Below are 19457 nucleotides of genomic sequence, written 5' to 3' on the forward strand. Positions count from 1 at the left end.
GAGTTTTATGAACTAGGTTTACTTTCTATTTGACAGAAAAAAACATTTCAGCAAAAAGACCATAGCATGTCGTTATTTCTAGGTGCTAGTTATACGATTAGTGTGCTAACATCATAACTAGGGTATCCAGGTTTAGATTCCCTGCTTGGTTTGAGAATAATCTTGAGGATCTTTCCCATTTCTGTTATTCTCAAAATTATTGATGTATGGTGTTTAAGAAAATTTAAAACTTTTTGCCTGCGTTTGGAAGTGGCATGATTAAATATTTCTTTCAGGGTTCTATGTTAATTAAGCTAATGAATCTTCTTTTAATTAATTTCTCAGTTATCAAATTTTCTATATTGAATAACATAAATTTCGCAGTAAAAAAAACAATAATTGATTTTAAGAAACTTTTGATTATTGATATTTGCAGGTCCAGGTAGCGCCAATATTAGTAGAATGCCATCCAACTTGCCTGGTGTAGAGAATGGTGTATCTAATGTGTCTGTTACACAAACAACAAAACTTAATGGTAGGTCATTAAAAACTCAAAATGTATCAAGTTTGCCAATGTACGAAGATCAACATTAATTTCATTTCAGTATCTGATATAAAGAAACAATAATCACGTGTATGCTGATATCGTTGACTAATGAAGCTAGGCCTTTTAGTAATGACAATTTTTGTCATTAAATCATATGAGTAGTCAGTATTCTAAAATAATGTTTAGTATGTATAGTAGTAGTATCCTGGTGTTTTTCGTCTGCTTCCACATAAGTGATATCGCAGACAAGAAATAGGAGAGCCGAAGCTGCTTCCTGTTTTTAGAATATGATTTTGCAATCTTTCCATTTTCGGCCTTAGGCCACGGATTGGGTTTTGTGGGAAGTTCTTCCCTTTATTTAGTTAAAAACATATCGTTTGGTAGATGTTTTCTTCTGCTTCTGGATTGGTAGGTGTCTTCGTTTTGGGATTAGTGTTTAGGTGCCAGGCCCGTCTTATCGTGACCTCCCCTTACTCCACAATCCCACTCTATGGGTTTGGTATCTGTTTCTTTTGCGGAATAGTGTTTAGGTCTGACCGTAACTCCCCTTACTCCACTATCCTGCTAGTTTGGTATATGTCATCTTTGTGGGATTTGTGTTTAGATGCCAGGCCCGTCTTATCCTGACCTCCCCTTATTCCCCTATCCCACTCTGTAGGTTTGATGTCTATTTTTTGCCGGAATAGTGTTTAGATGCTGAGTCCGTCTGATCGTGACTCTCCCTTACTCTCCCTTAGTATGTATAGAAAGTGGTTAGAAATTATACAGTTGTCATTAATTAGCAAGTGTGTAACTAGCTGTAAAAAAATGTGACTATTTATAACACTCATCACTATTGAATACACAAACCTAACCAATAGTCGTGTATATCATTCAATAGTCACAGTTTTAACACCTTAGTGACAAAACACCTACTTAATGACTACTGTCTTATTACTAACAATTTTAAATAACTAATACACATTATGTATATAAACTGATAACTTTTATCTATTAGTGTCGTATATTTTCATTTATAACAGTTATTTGTTGCTTAGTCAACGATATCAACGTTACAGTGAATGCATTAATTAATTTTCAGACAGATGTATCCTACTTATTTACAGGCAGTATATAAAGACAAAAGTATACAAAAATTGTTAAGTGGGGGAGGGGGAACCCTTTAATGGAATTAAATTTTTTTGTCTGGTAGGAAAGTTCTTAAAGTGTCAATCCACTTGAATCAGAAAACTTTCCTAGTGGCATTATTTTTGTCACTATTAGGATCAGTTTTTTTGTATGTTTTAACATTTTAATCTTTCAGATCCAGATATTTTAACACCTACACCATTATGCATTTTAAAAAACCATAAAACATTTTTAAAAATGGTAGCCAAGCGAGATAAAGAACTAGAATCAATACGCAAAAAACATGACAAGGTATGATCAACCATTTTTATTAGTTTTTATATCATAAGAAAATTTGATTTATCTCCTCATTCACATTCAAAGATACAGGAGAGAGTTTGAGATAGAGTGTTCAAAAATTTGGTGTGTTCATTAGGGTATTATTTTAGGATATCGAATTTCAAAACTGTTAAATTGTAAATTTCGAATATGTTTTGCCAATTTATATTTCCAGTTATATTTTGATCTTAAAAGTTTGTGACCGCAACACAAACAGGTTAAAGTCCTCATTGGAAGATTTTAGTTGTTTTGTTCATTTGAGATTATGGAGGAACTCTATCGAAATTTGGATTACTTTTATTGCAAATGGCAGTGTTAACCCTTCATTTAGTTCAGATTTATGATATCTTGTAAATACCAAAGTTTCCATTGTAGTACAAGAAAGAACATTATAAAATTTCAAAATTTGCAGAAAATGATGTTTGATTTTGGGTTTCACCATCAGTTAATTGGCCAACAAGTGGCCTATCGGTAGAAGTCGGTATCAGCTGATACACGTTCATTTTGCCAATACTTGTGGCTGATATCTGTTCAAAAAGACGGGATAGTGTCATGTGACATTGTGAACCATTCTACCGGTGCCTATAAATTTAGGGATTTATATAGTAATCAACATTTAATAAATCATAATCTCGATCATACAGTCAGTGCTCGAAATTAACCACGACATACAGCAAAACTGTGGTAAGAGCGGAAGTTTTTAATAGTGTGTGTCATTATATAATTTAGTATTTCATACACATGCTCTATTTTTAATATAGTGTCATTCATATTGAAGGCCATGGTTGCCATGTGATCATGCTATTTGGGAACACAAATGAATAAGAAATCAAACGTAAAAAGTGTAAATAAATTGCAATAATACTGCAACAAAACTCTGTATATGACGGTACCCCAAACATAATTAGAACCCGAATAATTGACACTGAAAATCATTGTATGAGTTGTATGCTGTGGTGTCGTGGGCCATAGATATACGAGCCAGGGCACCCCATAACTGTCTGATTTTTCGGGCAAACAGGTAAAGTAAAACAAAAATTGGCAAAATGACGTGCCCGAAATCTAATAAAACACTAATTTTACTTTTCTTATAATTGAACACCTCGAATTTGTACTGAATTGACTATGGATAGAAACATTTTTTCTGGAGCCACACTGCTTTGTGCGACATTTTCGAGCATCGATTATTATTTGTGAATGCAGCTGCAACAGTCTGATTGGATGATTGGTATTCAGCTTGGCATATAAAGGGATTTTGTTTGCAAAACCATTGGACAAATTTGTAGTTGCACTCACAGGCTAGAATAGCAGAAAAAACACATTTTTAGCAGTTGAATTATCAAAGTTTTCTCTGGGAGTGCATGGCCCCCATATGCCGTGGACTAGATTGGTTGTTTGGAATTCAGGTCAGCCACCTAAGTTAGGTTATATTGGATCACATTGAAGTTGCTGTATTCACAGGCTGGAATAAGAGAAAAACTCATTTGTGGCCATTAGATTTTCTCTTGATTGTGTGCATCTCCGTGGACTGTAAACGATTGAATGGTTGAATCGAATTCAGGTCAGCCCCAGCCACCTAAGTTAGGCTATGTTACACCACTTTGAAATTGCGGTATTCATGGTATACTCCATACCTTTGGTGCTCACCGATGACAGGAGCGGTAGTCTGTATACAAATTTTTTTTCCTGACATCCCCCTCCCTCCCAACATTCGTTAAGGCCCATACACCTATGGCCATGGCAGCTCCTTTTAGCTTTGGCATTTTCAGAATTTTGGTGCCATAGTAGGACAATCCTAATTTCAAGGTCTGCCGTACTTCACTAATTAATCATGCAACCAACCAATATTTAAGATCTCAGTAGATGGTCTGTATTATTCCTTCAAAAAAACATTGTGTTCGTGTTTGATTCCCGGGATAAAATAGTACCCTGTGTTTCCCGACAAACAATGACATACTATCTACATCAATTATTGTGACATTCAAGCCATTTTAAAGGGTAATACTTTTTTAATGAGTCACTATCAATAATTGTATCTGTATCAGCCAATATGTTTCACTGTCAACATCTGATATTGGTAAAACCGATAGTAGCAATATAGTGGCACATCATTATTTGCAGATCATAATTTATAAAGGTGTTCACATTTTGACTGTTAAAACCTGGGAATACTACCGTACAGAAAAAGAATTCATACTGGAATTAATTCAAACTTTGCGAAATTATTCATAGGGACATAATGATTATTTTTTGTAGGCCTGTGACAACATGACAGAGTTACATGCTTTACAACTTGATAAACTTAATGCAGCTCAACTCAAAGCTAGAAGTGCTCTAGAAAAACTACACGCTAAAAATTCAAAGAAAGCTGCAAAAGGTGGAGAAAAAGTAGATGAAGTTCAGACCAGATGTAAACAAGAACTAGAGACTTTGATGCAAGATCAGTCTACTAAGGTTTGTTTGTACCTTATCTTGTAATAATTACTTCTGTCTGTCTTTAATTTAAAGAGAATTTAAATTAGTTTAGTGCAAATGTGTATCATAATATTTTAAGGATATCATTCATAAAATGAAATGAAATGAAATGGGGTTTAACGTCCTACTGTTCTGCTCCGACTGGGCTAATGAAGACGGGCATACGCCATACAGTGTGCTATGAGGGAAATTTTGCCCGGGCAGCGGCACTATCGCCTACTCTTATATCGAATTCCAACTGCCAAGGAATCTTTTACGTGCATTCCAATATATACACGGGACCTTGGTTTATCGTCTCATCCAAAGGACTAGACAGCTGTCCTTGTCAGGCCCTCCGTCCTGCATCACGATATCATTCAACCTAGTTCCTGTGGTTGTGCCTGGTGGTACCAATTCAATTGGGGTGTTGATCCCAAGATGGAACTCAACAAGGAGAAGGGTCATTTCCCAAACTATAACCTTTAAAGATCTGTGTAAGATTAATGGCATGGTGGATTAAGTCTTGTTCTGTAAGGCTTCTTGGCATTTATAAGTATTTCGGAACTCATAAATATATCATGTTTACTTTCCAGTATAAAGAATTAACATTGACTCAAGCTCAAGTGTTTGTGGCATTATGTGATGATCATTATCAAGCAGAAAAGAATGTTTATGAAAATTATAATACGCCTATTTATGACTGTTTACTAAGCTTGATGGACAGCAATCATTTAGCACATAAAAAGCGAATAGAAGAATTGTATGATAGAGAGGTGGCTGAGTTAACCAAAAGAATGGATGCACAAAGTCGTGATCATATGAAACTATTAGCGAAAAAACATAAAGATAAACAAGAATTATCCAGGTATGTTTTAAATGTAGTTTTCATTTTAATGGTTGATTTCTAGTTTATACAGTAATGGTTATACTAATTGATGGCACAAATGAAACTAATTTAATATGATTTAATTGATATTACCAATGTCGGTTTTGGAGCCCAGTGCCTTCCTATCTTCTCCACCTAAATATGTTACTGTTGAATGCTCACTTCTAAAGATTTGATTTAGCACCCATTAGCAATAAGTTATATTTCATATGATTTTCAGTAAGGGAGCCAAGGCATAGATGAAAAGTATCTCTTATTTGATTTACTATGTGTATATTTTAGTTCTAATTAAGTGAGAGTGATGAAACTTGGTGTATAGTTTCATTATATTAATACCTTGACTAAGTTCGATAATGAGCATTCGATATTTGTAATAAATAGTAAGCGATTAAAGACAACATCGTCTAATGTATGCAATGAATTCTCCTCTGACTCCCAAGACGTGACGTAAACATGATCTGGGTTGTTCGAATTTTAATAGCAGGGCATTACTTCGGAATTACAATGTTTGAGAAGGATTTGAAGCATAATTATGACAAATTAATTAGTTTGAATATGTTTTTGGTCCATATATACCATTAAATCACCCAGTTTGTACGCGGGAACCCATCTTTAAGTGAGAGTGACAAAACTAAGTAGTGATAGTCAAGACTTTGAAACATGACAACTCTGTTTTTAATTAAGGTAGAATGTTTAAACTTGATGTAGATGTTCATTAGGTGAATGACTTGCCTGAGTTCCATGATTAACATTTCTCACTAAAGCTAAGCAATTTCATTGGTCTATGGTTTGGGAAAAGATAACTTTGATTCTAACTGATGGAGAGTGATGAAACTTAGTATATAGTTTCACTACTGGGTACTTCAAAACCTTCTGCTTAGACTAAGTATAGATAATCTGTTCGATTGCTCAATACTTTTGAAAAAGATAATGTGCAATTAATCAATATGTGTCATCTATTTATTTTGAGATTTTGGCTTTACTGTTGGCTTGTTTTTATTTCAGAATTAAACGTGAAGCACAACAGAAGCATGTTACAATAGCTGTACAAGAAAGACAAAAGGTAAGATATTATTTTCTAATGCATAAATTGATTTTTTTTTAAATAAAAGATGAAACTGTTCACCTCATTTATTTGATTATGTAAACTAAATTTTTATAAGCATATTTAGATATGAAATTAGAGCATTAATGAAAGTTGAATATTAATCTGATTAATATCAGCTTGCAGTTATACTTCATTTTATTTTTGATGTTATACTGCAATGTAGTTTAAAGATTAGAAAAAAAAATACAATTTTAATTAACAACAACTTTTAGTATGTTTTTGTTTTATGTTAAAAATTGGTTATTTTTTAGTTACAAGAAATTTTAAGGAAAAGGTTGGAAGAATTAGAAGTAATTTTAGCTGAGATAAGGGCAGAAGTTGGTACTGAAAAAGTTGAGGTGAGATAAGTTTCGATTCTTTATACATAAAATTGCTGTAATTCAGATGAATGGGTTTTAACACCCTACTTTTCTGCTCCATCTGGGCAAATTTTGACAGGCATAAGCCATGAAGTGTGCTCTGAGGGAGATTTTGTCCAGACAGTGGAGCTATGGCCTACTCTTAGAATATCATGGTTGCTGATCTATGACAAGAATGAAAAAAAAAAAGATAACAGAGGTTCAGTCTTTGACTTTATATATCACAATGATTTTTGGGGTTATTTGGTAGAGGTTAAATTGCGACCCAGATTCTTACTACAGTGAAGTTTGTTGAAGAAATTAGCTACTTTTTCAAATTGGATAAAAATTGTTATCTTGTATAATGTAGTACTACAGTTTGCTGTATTACTTTATATTATCGTTTGAAATAGTTTTCAATAAAGCCAAAATATTTTATAATTTTGGAATAGTATTTTGTTCGATGATCATTTAGATAATAATTTATATAATATACATGTATGTGTATTTTACAGATTATTAAAAAATACCATGAAGAGTGCGAAGAGAAAAGACAAAAAGTTCATCAGAAATTTCAAAGTCAGCTTGGCTATGTACCAGTAAAATCTTCACAATCATCTCCTATTAATTATCCTGGTCCAGACTCATCACCAAGTCACACCAAAGTTGAAACAGCAAGTACAACAGAGGATAAAACTTTTATTAATGGATCTCGAGAAAAACTCAACAGTAAAGAAGAGCTAACCTCAATGTGAACAATGATATTATTAATGGCTGTACAATATTACATGGCATAATATTTCTATACAATTCATCATTTCTGTTAATTAATTTAAAATAATTTTAACTTTGTTTATTGTTTATTTATGATCTGTGTGATGTAAGAGTGATTGATAATGTTTATTTTTTCATATTTTGTCCGGGACATACTTTTCCTTTCTTGAAAAGTAAAAAGAGGCTTCTTTTTATTACTGTTTTTGTTCTTAGGTGTGTAAGTTATGTGTTCTCAAATATTCAAGTCTTTCATGGTATTTTGATGTTCTTTCTATCTGGTCAAAATACTAAATTATTATATATACATGTACGTTCTATGTTTGTTGTTGCATCAATCGAGATGTATCTATGTATTTTATTATTAGTATTTTATTTATATATTGTATATAGATCTATTTGTTTTATTGTATAATATAACCTAAGATTTTATATAATATAAAGAATTTCATCCCCACTTCTCAATGAACTTGAAATAAGGATAAAAAAAATAGGCAGGCTTCCGTAATAGAATTTTAAATTTATGGCTTTACCAGTATGTGGGAATTATCGATACCTTTATAACCTTCATTGATCATTACTTTCAACAAAATCATTCTACATTTCCCTATTTTTACATATTCAAGACAGAGAATTTTTCTATGTAAAAGCGAAGATCTCAACTCAATTTTAGAGTAGCCTTATTAAAGCTACTACTTCTCCTACTGTATATTATTGAAACACCATTGTTATAACATTTAAGAGAAAAACACATCTTTTCTCTAGAAATTATGTTCTTTAATCATGAACCAAAAACAACAACATAATTTCACAGATTGTTAAATTTAGGTTAAAGTTACAATTTCATATTTTTAAGTTATATTTTTAAAATGTATTAAAATAAAGCCCTAAAATAGATGTTATCTATAAACAGTCCTACCTTGTTAAAGAATAATACTATCATTCACTATTGCCAGTTGAGAAATTGGAAAAAATATCATTTTCAACATCAAATTCAAACGTTTGAAGATAGCTATTCCATGGGGGAAATAAAAAACAAGGGGGGGGGGGGGGGTAATTGTGTTATTATTTCCGGGGTCAAACGATTTTTAAGTGGGAGAATAATACCTATGATCGTATAATAGTGAGTTGACAACCTATTGAGAAAAAGACATAGAAATAATTATGTTTTAACTTTCTTAGAAAATATGAAATTATCGCTTTAAATGATAAATGAAGGCAGGTACGTATAACTAGGCACTGTTAAAGTACATATGAATTAAGATGCAGTTTTAATTGTATTTGTATGCAAATTGTAAATACAACAAATAAATGACACATAGTCATGGCAGTGTAAAGATATTTAGTAACAATTTACTTTTGATTTATTTTTATACGCCCACATGGAATTATGGACATATATTGACGTCGTCCCCGTCCGGCCAGCTGTCGATCCATTGGTTATCCACAATTTCGTCGCCAAAAGATGTCATCCGATTATTTTAAAATTTATATTAAAATGAAGAAACCTATTTAATTTCAATAATTTTAATAATTACATCTAGAGTTATGGACCTTGTTTCACTTTGTTGAACCTAACGCCATAAGTTGTCATCCGATCTTTGTGAAATTTATATGCATTATTTAAATTAGTGAAACAAAGAGTCTATTGAATTTCAGCAATTTCCGTTTATTACTTCTAGAGTTATTGCCCTTGTTTCACATTTTGAACGCTTTAACATCAAAAGTTATCTGATGATTTGTATGAAATTTATGTGTCATTTAGATTACTAAAACGAAAAAAGCCTATCAAATTTCAACATTTTCTGTAAATTACTTCCAGAGTTAAGGCCCTTGTTTTAGTTTGTAGAACCTTGTGAACTCTCAAACGACGAAAATTATAATCTGATCTGTATGAAATTGTCTTGTAAATGGCCTCAGTTACCTACAAAAAAATAAATATGCGACAACACTTGTCGACCACTCAAACGATTTAACTGCTGTGGGATTATGTTTCATTGCATGGCAACCTATCTTTTGTAGAATGGCTTGAAGCATCAGTTTTGAGATTTTTGTACAATTTCTCACAATCATACTCAATTAACGAATTACAAATTTGTGACCAACAGGGTAAAACTCATTTTGCTATTGTTAGTTTTTTGTACAGTTTTGTTCAGTTTTAAATTTTCTATACCATTAAAATAAAGTAGTTTCTAAAGTGTAAAACTTAAATATTTCAATGAAAAAAGAATAAATTAACAAGCAATAGTCAATGAAATATGTTCAACCCCATTTCATTTCATTTCAAAGTCTAATTAACACTGTATGAAAGCAATTGTTTGGTATTTAACTAGGCATTTAATAAAGATTAGATTACTATTCCTGATTCTGGAGCAGGAGTAATCCAAGTAGATAGGGGCATTCTACTTTTTTATTGTTATAAATTGTGGTGTAAATTGATATGTAAAACATTCCACTTACATACATAAATAATCATTTATACTGTTTTATATTATTCACTAATTTATATTTGAATGACCCACTTTGAGTTTGATATAAGGATAAGAATGATCCCAATCTGAGATTCTTAGATGTTATCTCATAACTAATTCCTAAATTGGATGTCAAATGGTCTGTTATTTCTCTTACACCCAATCATTTCCCATTACCGGAAAAGGGTGTCAAATAGAACATCATTTATGGAAATTTAAAAGCAGGAGGGACTGGAAGACCTATTTTATTTGCCAAAGTTATGTGGGATTTTTCTTGTGTGGAATGAAACTGGAAGTGGACTTTAATAGTTATTAATAATTTATGTTGTGATGATGGAGATCATGTCTATGATGTCACAACAGTAGTTAATATAATTTTAATAGTCTTTACACTATGCATGGATCCTTTGTTTATCATATATAATATCACTTTATTGTTGTATATTTTAAAACAAAATGGTATGTAATTAAATTGTACAGGGTCAGTATATATGAAGACATTTCATTTAAAAATGGATTATTATCGAATGGTATTTTGCTAAAATGTGGAGAAGTGGGAGAGAGACACATTGTCAAAATTTGTCAAAATATTGTAGACGCTGATAGAATGTATATATGGTATTTTTGTTTAACACATGTACAAACTATGTATAGCCATTCGGAATGCCATAACGGGCCACATGCTAGATTTGTTTTCCGGGTAATTTTTGTTTCTTGCAGTATTGTAGACCTGATAATGAAAGGCATTATAAATATGGTGGAAGCTGTGTAAATTTAGTCATGAAAATTTCGTAAATTTGTTCTCAATGAATATTTCTAAACAGTTTCTTATTCCACACTGAGAAGTTGAATATGAATATCAAATGATATTTATTAGTAAGTAATTAAAAATATATCAATAATGGCACCTAGACTGACCTGGCTCTGAACTCTGCAATACATTCAATAATCAGAAATAAGCATGTGCTGATGAAAATATAAACATGTAGCATTTAAGATTTAATTTTGTGTGTTATCTTTATGTATTTGAAAAAAATTTGTCCTACCCAAAGAGGTTAAAATATTTCTGAAGAAAATTTGTTTATAGCTTTAATTTCTGTGGTGGAATATAAATGATATTGTTTTTATTGTTATCTTTTTTTATAATTTAAACAGATATTATTTTTAACGATTATCCTAATGTTTGTCTATTTATCCTATAATATTATTATGTGATTTTCTTTTATCATATATTTTGGGTGGTCTTATTGTAAATAATGTAAATTTGGAAATGACTTGACTTGCCATCTATAATATGACTGAAAGTGATAAAGATTTAGAAGATCAGTACGTCTTTCTATGTAATATCAATATTTGTTGAAATCTTTTGATATTATATGTAACATTAAATATTGAATATTAGGGCTGCAATGATATAGATCTTAAACTTTGATATGAACTTGTAATATTGTAATGGATTCCTATATGTATTGTTGAACTCTTGTATTTATTCATTTCCATTTGTTTTGTTTGATATGTTCAACCTTTGAGTAATATCTGACCTTCGAAAAGATATTGTTTTGATGAGTGATGTATTTTGTGCATCCAGGTTAAGAATTTGCACAGTTGATCCTTTTCTTTTTCACTCTCTTAGTTCTATTCACTTGATTAAATGCTGTTGCTAGATAGCAATTCCAGAAGTCTTTTGTACTGTGGACAAGTATGGTTCTCTATCATTGTTTCCATCAGGATTCTTGTCAAAGGATTCTCTATTTATACCAATATATCATTGCAGTCCTTTTAAATATGCATATTTTGTTTATTGTTGTATTGTAAATTGATTGGTGATTCGAGGTCAGTTTTTGAAAATCAGATGTTGGAAGAACATCCTATTACTTCTATAAAATATGATACTATATATTTGTAAATTAGTTGATGTTGCTAGAAAAGCGTGATTTAGAAATAAGGTATCAGTTATCACAGATTGTTTTCAAAGCTGCCAAACATAATGTTCTAGGGTTTATTTGTCTAAAATTTGGAGCCCATTAACTTTACTACTTAGAATTTCACATCAAATCATAGGGCTTTTCAGAAAAAGTTATAAGAATTGGACAAAATTGAATCAAGATCGTTGGTTAAATTGTCAAAACTTTGTGTTGCGGTGTTTATGGTTTAGATGCATAGAATTTTAATGTGTAATCATCTTTATTATCAAAATTAGTTTTATCTTGTAAATTATGTGAATGTAACACAATTTCACTGATAATGGCAAACCAAAATGGCCATAAGATAGATCTTCATAAATTGTTTTGTTTAACATGTGAGCAATATACAATGGAATATATAATATAATAATGTGCAATAAATTCATATGCACTTCATGTTTCTTTTCTTATTTTTAAAGGGACAGCTAAATTTATTTTAAGAATGCCATATTTAATATTGATATGACTGACCATCCCTTCAAAATCTACTTTATGTAACTAGAATAAAAAACCATACTGTCATATTAAGCCCATCGCAGACCAGCTAACATTTGTTGGCTGAACAATGTTTTCCAATAAAAGTTAGCCGTGCGTTGGATTTCAACACAAACATTTGTTGGCCAAACAATGTTCACGAGATCAAACATGTTGGTCTCGTTCGCGTTGATTTTCAACAAAGAGCGAACATTTTATACGGACATCCAATCAGTATTTCATAACAATCACGTGGTGCTGAAATAGCTGACATCGCAATTTTGTAATCAGGTGACGTTTGGGTCAATCATGTGACATCAACGTCGGTCTCTTTATGAACAAATGTAGGTCGTTTGTGCTAAACATTCTTCGTTGTGGGAAATTTAAAAAAAGGTATAAAACATTGGTTTTGTTAGATGCCAACAATGTTAGTCAGTCTGCACTGGGCTTTATGTGATAAATATGTATGAAAGTAAAAATAGCAATGAAAAGATAAGCCAAGACTGTGTGATAAATTTAAATAAAAATGTTATTAAAAGAAATTTAGCTTTGCCTCTCTAAACATTTGGCAATTGTATTGTATATAAATGTGTAAGTATTTATACTGAATTGTTATTTTTTATGTATATGTCAGGCACTCTGGTCAATAACTCACTGTTTATATTGTTGAGCATGATTTTAATTCATATTTTTCATTTCTGTATATTTTGTACTGTCTCATCTGTGAGTCCCATACTAATCAGAAATAAACTGTTATTCTAAGCTTGATGATTTTCAGTTAATAAATATTGACTACGGTTAAGGGTTTCTGCGTGCCTATTTCTGTCAAAGATACCATTTAATTTATGATTAAATAAAAAAAGGAAACTTTGTATAGCTAGATACATAATCCTTATAGGACATATAGAAATAGATTATACTAAAATTAACACACGTATATGGATAAATAAATAAAATTCAGAAGTAGTATATCTATATAAGTGTGTTAATTTTAGATACATAATGTTCAGGAAATAATATTTTTGGAGTTAAAGATATTAAAAATGTTATAGTTTCTGAAACAGATATCCAAAAATTCCTTGTTTGCTATTGAAAAGGTGCAGTGTATCTGTCCCTGACAAAATTCCTATCCTGGTCCTACAAGTGTTTTTTCAGTTTGGTCCAACGATTTATTATTTTATTTTTCTCAAGATTGTAATGACAAGGAACTCAAGGTCTAAAGTTAACCTCATACATCAAAATAGTGACTAAACAGCACGTGGAAGCCTTATCAAATATTTTTAGTTTCTTCAGCTTGATTTATAATTAATTAAAAAATCACCGAAAAATTCAAATTTTAAAATATTCCTGGAATACAACTAACCATAACTTGAAGCTAAGTTTGAGTGGATATTTTGGATTTGGTTTATTTTTTTTTACAACAAAAGCATTAGTCCAAAATAAGATAAGCTCAGTTCATAAGACGAAATTTGCACATGTGTATTTCTTTTTACATATACATGCGTAAACTTGCTGTATGAACGCATTTACTTATGTGCAATGTTTACCCCTGCATGCAAATTTTCCAGTGAGTAAAAGCATTTTTGCTTTCTGTATGTTGATGACAAGATATTGATAATGGACAAATATTTAGACTACATCTTTATCATTCATAAAATACTTAAAAAAAAGAAATGGAGTAGGCCCTACATTTTGAGACAAAGATGAATACAGATTTTGCCAGGGATGTGACATAACCACTTGTAACATAGACCGGAATTTTCCTGTGTTCTTTTCATTGAATAAGCAGATTGTTTTCCCTCCAGTAGATCGGGTGAAGGGTAACCGTGCTATAACTAGACATGTTCAATGTTATTGCACACTTTTGCTGGTTTACATTAGTTTTAGTAGAAATCATATAGAGAAGTGGGGTGGGTTTTCTGTGCAATAACAACAACCATGTTGAGCAGGTGTCAATGTTACAAGTCATTTATAGCACGCTTCATTCGTTAACAGGTTTAACATCTCGACCTACGATCTCGATGTTTAAACCTGTTAACTCATGAAAGCTGTGCTATAAATATAACCTAAACTACTCTTCCAAGATTCTGATGAATCATTTGATAGACTGTATCTATGATATATCCTTAGCAGTTCTGCACTACTCTTGTATGTGGGTATGGGTAAGAATTGTTTGTTTGCCAGTGTCGCACTGTTAAGGATTTACCTGGTACTAGCTGCTAAATTGCTGGTATATTTTAATGTAATGGTATGTGTTTTAGTTGCCATTGGCTTCTATTAGTTTTTCCATGCAAAATTATTTCTTTTCAGAATACTAGTAGTTTTGACATAGTGAGGAAAATTGAAATTTAATTCAACATCAAATAACATACCCCAGCTGCAAATCATACTAAGTAACATATCATTTTTTTGTTACATATTTTTAGTTTAGTTTTTACCTTCCAGTGCTCCAGAAATGGTAGAGTATATAAATATGCCCACCTTGTAGAATATTGAGCTACCTAACTAAGCCTAGTTTCTAACACAGGATATTAAGAAAATTAGGTAAATTGTGTAAAGTTTTTCAGTTGTGTTGCTCTCAAAATGGAGAATAAATAAATAATAACATGATTTACCTATTTATAATTTATACTTACATAAACAATTATCGCATGAAATCTGTTCTAAACAAAACTCGTTTTCACGTTCAGACACTGAAATGTGCTATTTTTTAATTCAGTGAAATTGTCTCCCTTGATGTGTCAAGGGAGGTAATTATATAAATCGTTGGCAACTCAGCCAAATGTCCTTATTTTCTAATTTTAGGACAATTTATCCCCATTGTGTTTTCATTATTGTAATTTAATCAAATTACTAGTTTTAAAAAAATATTCACCCATGTCCGCTCTTGTTTCAGACATAACAAAACATTATTTCTCGACAATCCGGACGTAACATAAATTTGAAATATTCGGCTTCATGGGAAATTTTCCGTGGCAAGGGCATCTTTAAACATTGTAGATTGCCTCATCCCCAATAGCTACTCTCATTTTCTCAGTCAATCTGTTTCAAAGCGGTAATGCGAAAGCGAATATTTACTGCTGATCAGTTTGAAACCCAGGAGCTAACTTAATCATAATGATGTGTTTTAACAACGATGGCGTTCCTGTACCCCGTATATATACCTGTATCTTTAACCACGTACTATTTTTTGTTCTCCGCTTTTCGAAGAAATCAGGAGACTATTAAAATGGGTTCGTCCGCCCGTCTGTCTGTCCCTAACTGTTTTTGGGACATAACTCTCCTTCGAATTGAGCTAGACTGTTCAAACTTGGTGTTGGTGTTATTAGGTTGATGCCTTGATAGAGTTCGAAAATGAGCATTTTCTGCTTAGGATAAGCAGAGATAAGCAATTTGATTGATAGATTCTTTGGGACACAATAACTTTAGTTCTAATTAAGTGAGAGTGATCAAACTTGGTGTATAGTTTCATTACATCAATACCCTGACAAAGTTCGATATTGAATTTTTTGTGCTCAGGGTAAGCAGCGCGATAAGCAATTTGATTGGTCGACAGTTTGGAACACAATAACTCTCCTTTTTATTGAGCAACAATGTTCACACTTGGTGTAGGCGTTCATTAGGCGAATGTCTTGATGGAGTTCGAAGAAGAGCATTTTCTGCCAAGGGTAAGCCGAGATAAGCAATCTGATTGGTTGATGCTTTGGGACACGATAACTTTTGTTGTAATGTGAGAGTGATGAAACTTTGGGTATGTTGCATCACATCAGTACCTCGACTTAAGTTCGATAGCGTGGTTTCCCCTTGTCAGTGATGCAGGACGGAGGGTCTGACAAGGACAGCTGTCTAGTCGTTCGGATGTGACGAAAAACCGAGGTCCCGTGTACATATTGGCGTGCACGTAAAATATCCCTTGACAGTTGGAATTCGATATTAGAGTAGGCCATAGTGCCGCTGTTCAGGCAAAATTTCCCTCATAGCACACTGTATGGCGTATGCCCGTCTTCATTAGCCCAGGTCGGAGCAGAACAGTAGGACGTTAAACCCCATTTCATTTCATTTCATTTAAGTTCGACAATGAACATTTTCTGCTGAGGGTAAGCAGAGCGGTAAGCAATTTGATTAGTCGAGATTTTGAAACACAATAACTCTCCTTCTAATTGAGGTAGAATGTTCAAACTTGGTATAGGCGTTCATTGGGTGAATTCCTTGATGGAGTTCGATGATGGGCATTGTCTGCTTACGGTAAACAGATAAGCAATTTGATTGGTTGGTGCTTTTGGGCACGATAACTTTGGTTATAATTTAGTGAGCTATGAAACTCCAGAGTATAGATTCATTACATCATTACCTTAACTAAGATTCATGAGAATTTTCTGCTTAGGCTAAGGGGCGATAAGCAATTTGATTGGTCAAGACTTTGGAACATAACAACTCTACTTTTAATTGAGGTAGAATGTTTAAACTTGATGTTGATGTTCATTTGCAGAGCTAAGCAATTTCTTTGACTTTGATTCTATCTGATAGAGAGGGTGATGAAACTTAAGGTATATAGTTGATAATCTAATCTTTAAGTTGATAATCAGTTTGATTGCTCTTTACTTTTGAAACAGATAAACATGCGATTAATTAAAGATACATTATGTAAGAATTAGATAAAAAGCTGACCATTCTTGCTATAATAGCTCAAAAATAGATAATGTAAAATGTAAATACTGAAAATTTCATTCAAATTACTTAATTCTGAGCCAGGTTATCACTGTTATACGCTGTTAGAAATTTGGGGTCGTACCCACACCCGACCCCAAAAATGTTAGTCAGAAATTTTGAGTCATTCATTTCATTTTTTGCATTCCATTTTGATTCCTTTCGCATTTGGAAAGGGACCCAGTAGTCACTGATCAAGTATGATAAAATTAGTGGTTGCTGCCATTAGGGGGATCACGTGGCTAAGTGGGTAAGACGCTGGCTCGCTAGCCTGGAGGTCGGGTGTTTGATCCCTGCATTGGCCGAGAAATTTCATTCAGATTTTCCGGCGTGGTTTCCGCTTGTCAGCAAGATGGATGGCCTGACAAGGACAGCTGTCTAGTCGTTCGGATGTGACGAAAAGCCGAGGTCCTGTGTACACATTGGCGTGCACGTAAAAGATCCCTTGGCAGTTGGAATTCGATATAAGAGGATGCCGTAGCGCCGCTGCCCGGGCAAAATTTCTCTCATAGTACACTGTATGGCGTATGCCCGTCTTCATTAGCCCAGGTTAGGAGCAGAACAGTAGGACGTTAAACCCCATTTCATTTCATTTCATTGCTGCCATAAAAAGCTCTAATATACTATGCATATGATACAGTCCGGCCTAAAAAGCTCTCTGTTATATGCTGGATATAAATTTTGTTTTCAAATTATGATTCTTATTTCACAATTAGTATATTTTGCAGACGCAACTGCCACCAACAGACAACTTGCTTGATATAAAACGTATTTTAAACAGTGTCTTTCTGCGTTATTATGGAGATATATTGGAAGTCATATTTAGTCACTGGGCAAGTCTATTTCTGAGTCCCATTCTAAGTCCATTTTAAAAAAAAACGTGAAGCAAGGAATTCGCGGACGTCACGAAGGCCATTGTTACCTTTTGGTGTCGTTTTGCAAACAATGTAACACACAAAATAGTGTTCTAAAATGGCGTATTTGGTGTTCTACAAGCGGACGTCGGGTTTACAGTGTATTCTTTTTGGTGCCGTTTTCCAAACAGTGGTGTAACACACAAAATAGGCGGGGACAAAACAGGGCTTGAATATTCCCAATGTCATTCTGTTCCCAACCGAATCGGTTACTGATTCTAGTGATCTGAGTTGTATTTTGATCTGGTGGATTTTTACTAGTAGCCCCTGATTCTTATCGATCATCCAGTGATATTGCTGCCCAAAAACCACTGCCCCAATGCGAAACACGAGAGTTCTCACACTTTCCGGACCAAGAAGGTCCAGATACTTTTTTTTAAAAAAAAAATAATCTGCGGTCCTGCGCGTAAAATAGTATATTTTTGCAAATCTAGTTTTCGTTTTCTACTTTCTAAGATGAAAACTCGGAAAATGCATGTAAACGAACGGCAAACTAAAACAAAAAGGCACACCCTGGCTACCTAAAACGGCTTATTAGTCAATTTAAGTCAACATTGATTTTGTTATCTTACCGTGAAAAGATGGGCTTCGAATATCCAATATTTAAGACAAAATAAAATTTTTAAAATTGGCATACGAATCGCGTGCCAGAATGCAATGAAGCGACTCGATGAACGAGGGTTACCAGGCTAAACATATCCTACAGGAGAATAATACCAGAGTAGACTGGAATAACCAGACACCAAAGACTGCCATTCAAAATGGTCTTTTTGCGTATTTCGCCGAACATAACTGATTAGAAATAACAGTATAAACAGAAACGGTTGAAAGTAAATCAATGTATATACATTCATATTTATGCTTCTATTTTATTTCAATAATTCGCTTGCGCGTAGGGGTCTTTAACAGTGGGAGGACCCGGAGAAAACCCACGAGGTTGCACAGGCACCCCCCCCCCCCACACACACACACACACGCGCACCCCAATTTTGAGACTGAATTTGCGATATTGGCGTATTATGATATTTTGATAATGAACATTATAAAAATTTGAAGGAAGGAATACGACTTTAGCGTACCTATAATTTAGGAGAAAAACGAAAAGTTCGGAATTGGGTCGCGACTCGTTTGAATTTTGAAGATTATCATGCCTTGTGTGGGCTTGAATCAATCTTACTCGACATTTATTTATTTTTCTAATACATCAAAAAAAAAAAATTTGAGACTCATTAAGTCACCTCGATGTCATCCTTATCAGTGATTGTCGCGGCCTAGCGAATATACACTGCGGATCAGTGTGGTCATTTTGGGCAAGTTGTGTCAAGTTGCAATATCACTCGGCTTTATACGGGGCGCCCATACGTTGGTCGTTGGCATTTTAATTGCGTCCAATGAAAA

The 19457-nt window shown here is 33.1% G+C and overlaps 1 protein-coding gene across 2 annotated transcripts in view; it reads left to right on the forward strand.

Annotated features, from left to right (window-relative positions):
* The window catches only part of LOC126821393 (1-phosphatidylinositol 4,5-bisphosphate phosphodiesterase beta-1), a 96352-nt gene extending 87779 nt beyond the window's left edge, over window positions 1-8573 (forward strand). For both annotated transcript variants that reach the window (XM_056100952.1, XM_050549805.2), the window contains 7 exons: window positions 416-514; window positions 1830-1945; window positions 4229-4426; window positions 5020-5291; window positions 6318-6375; window positions 6672-6758; window positions 7274-8573. In XM_056100952.1, the coding sequence (XP_055956927.1) occupies window positions 416-514; window positions 1830-1945; window positions 4229-4426; window positions 5020-5291; window positions 6318-6375; window positions 6672-6758; window positions 7274-7513 (1070 nt within the window). In that variant the 3' untranslated portion in view covers window positions 7514-8573. The remainder of the gene's footprint in view (window positions 1-415; window positions 515-1829; window positions 1946-4228; window positions 4427-5019; window positions 5292-6317; window positions 6376-6671; window positions 6759-7273) is intronic.
* Window positions 8574-19457: the final 10884 nt, after the last annotated feature.

This window comes from Patella vulgata, chromosome 5, assembly GCF_932274485.2.
Source record: "Patella vulgata chromosome 5, xgPatVulg1.2, whole genome shotgun sequence".
Taxonomy (NCBI): domain Eukaryota; kingdom Metazoa; phylum Mollusca; class Gastropoda; family Patellidae; genus Patella; species Patella vulgata.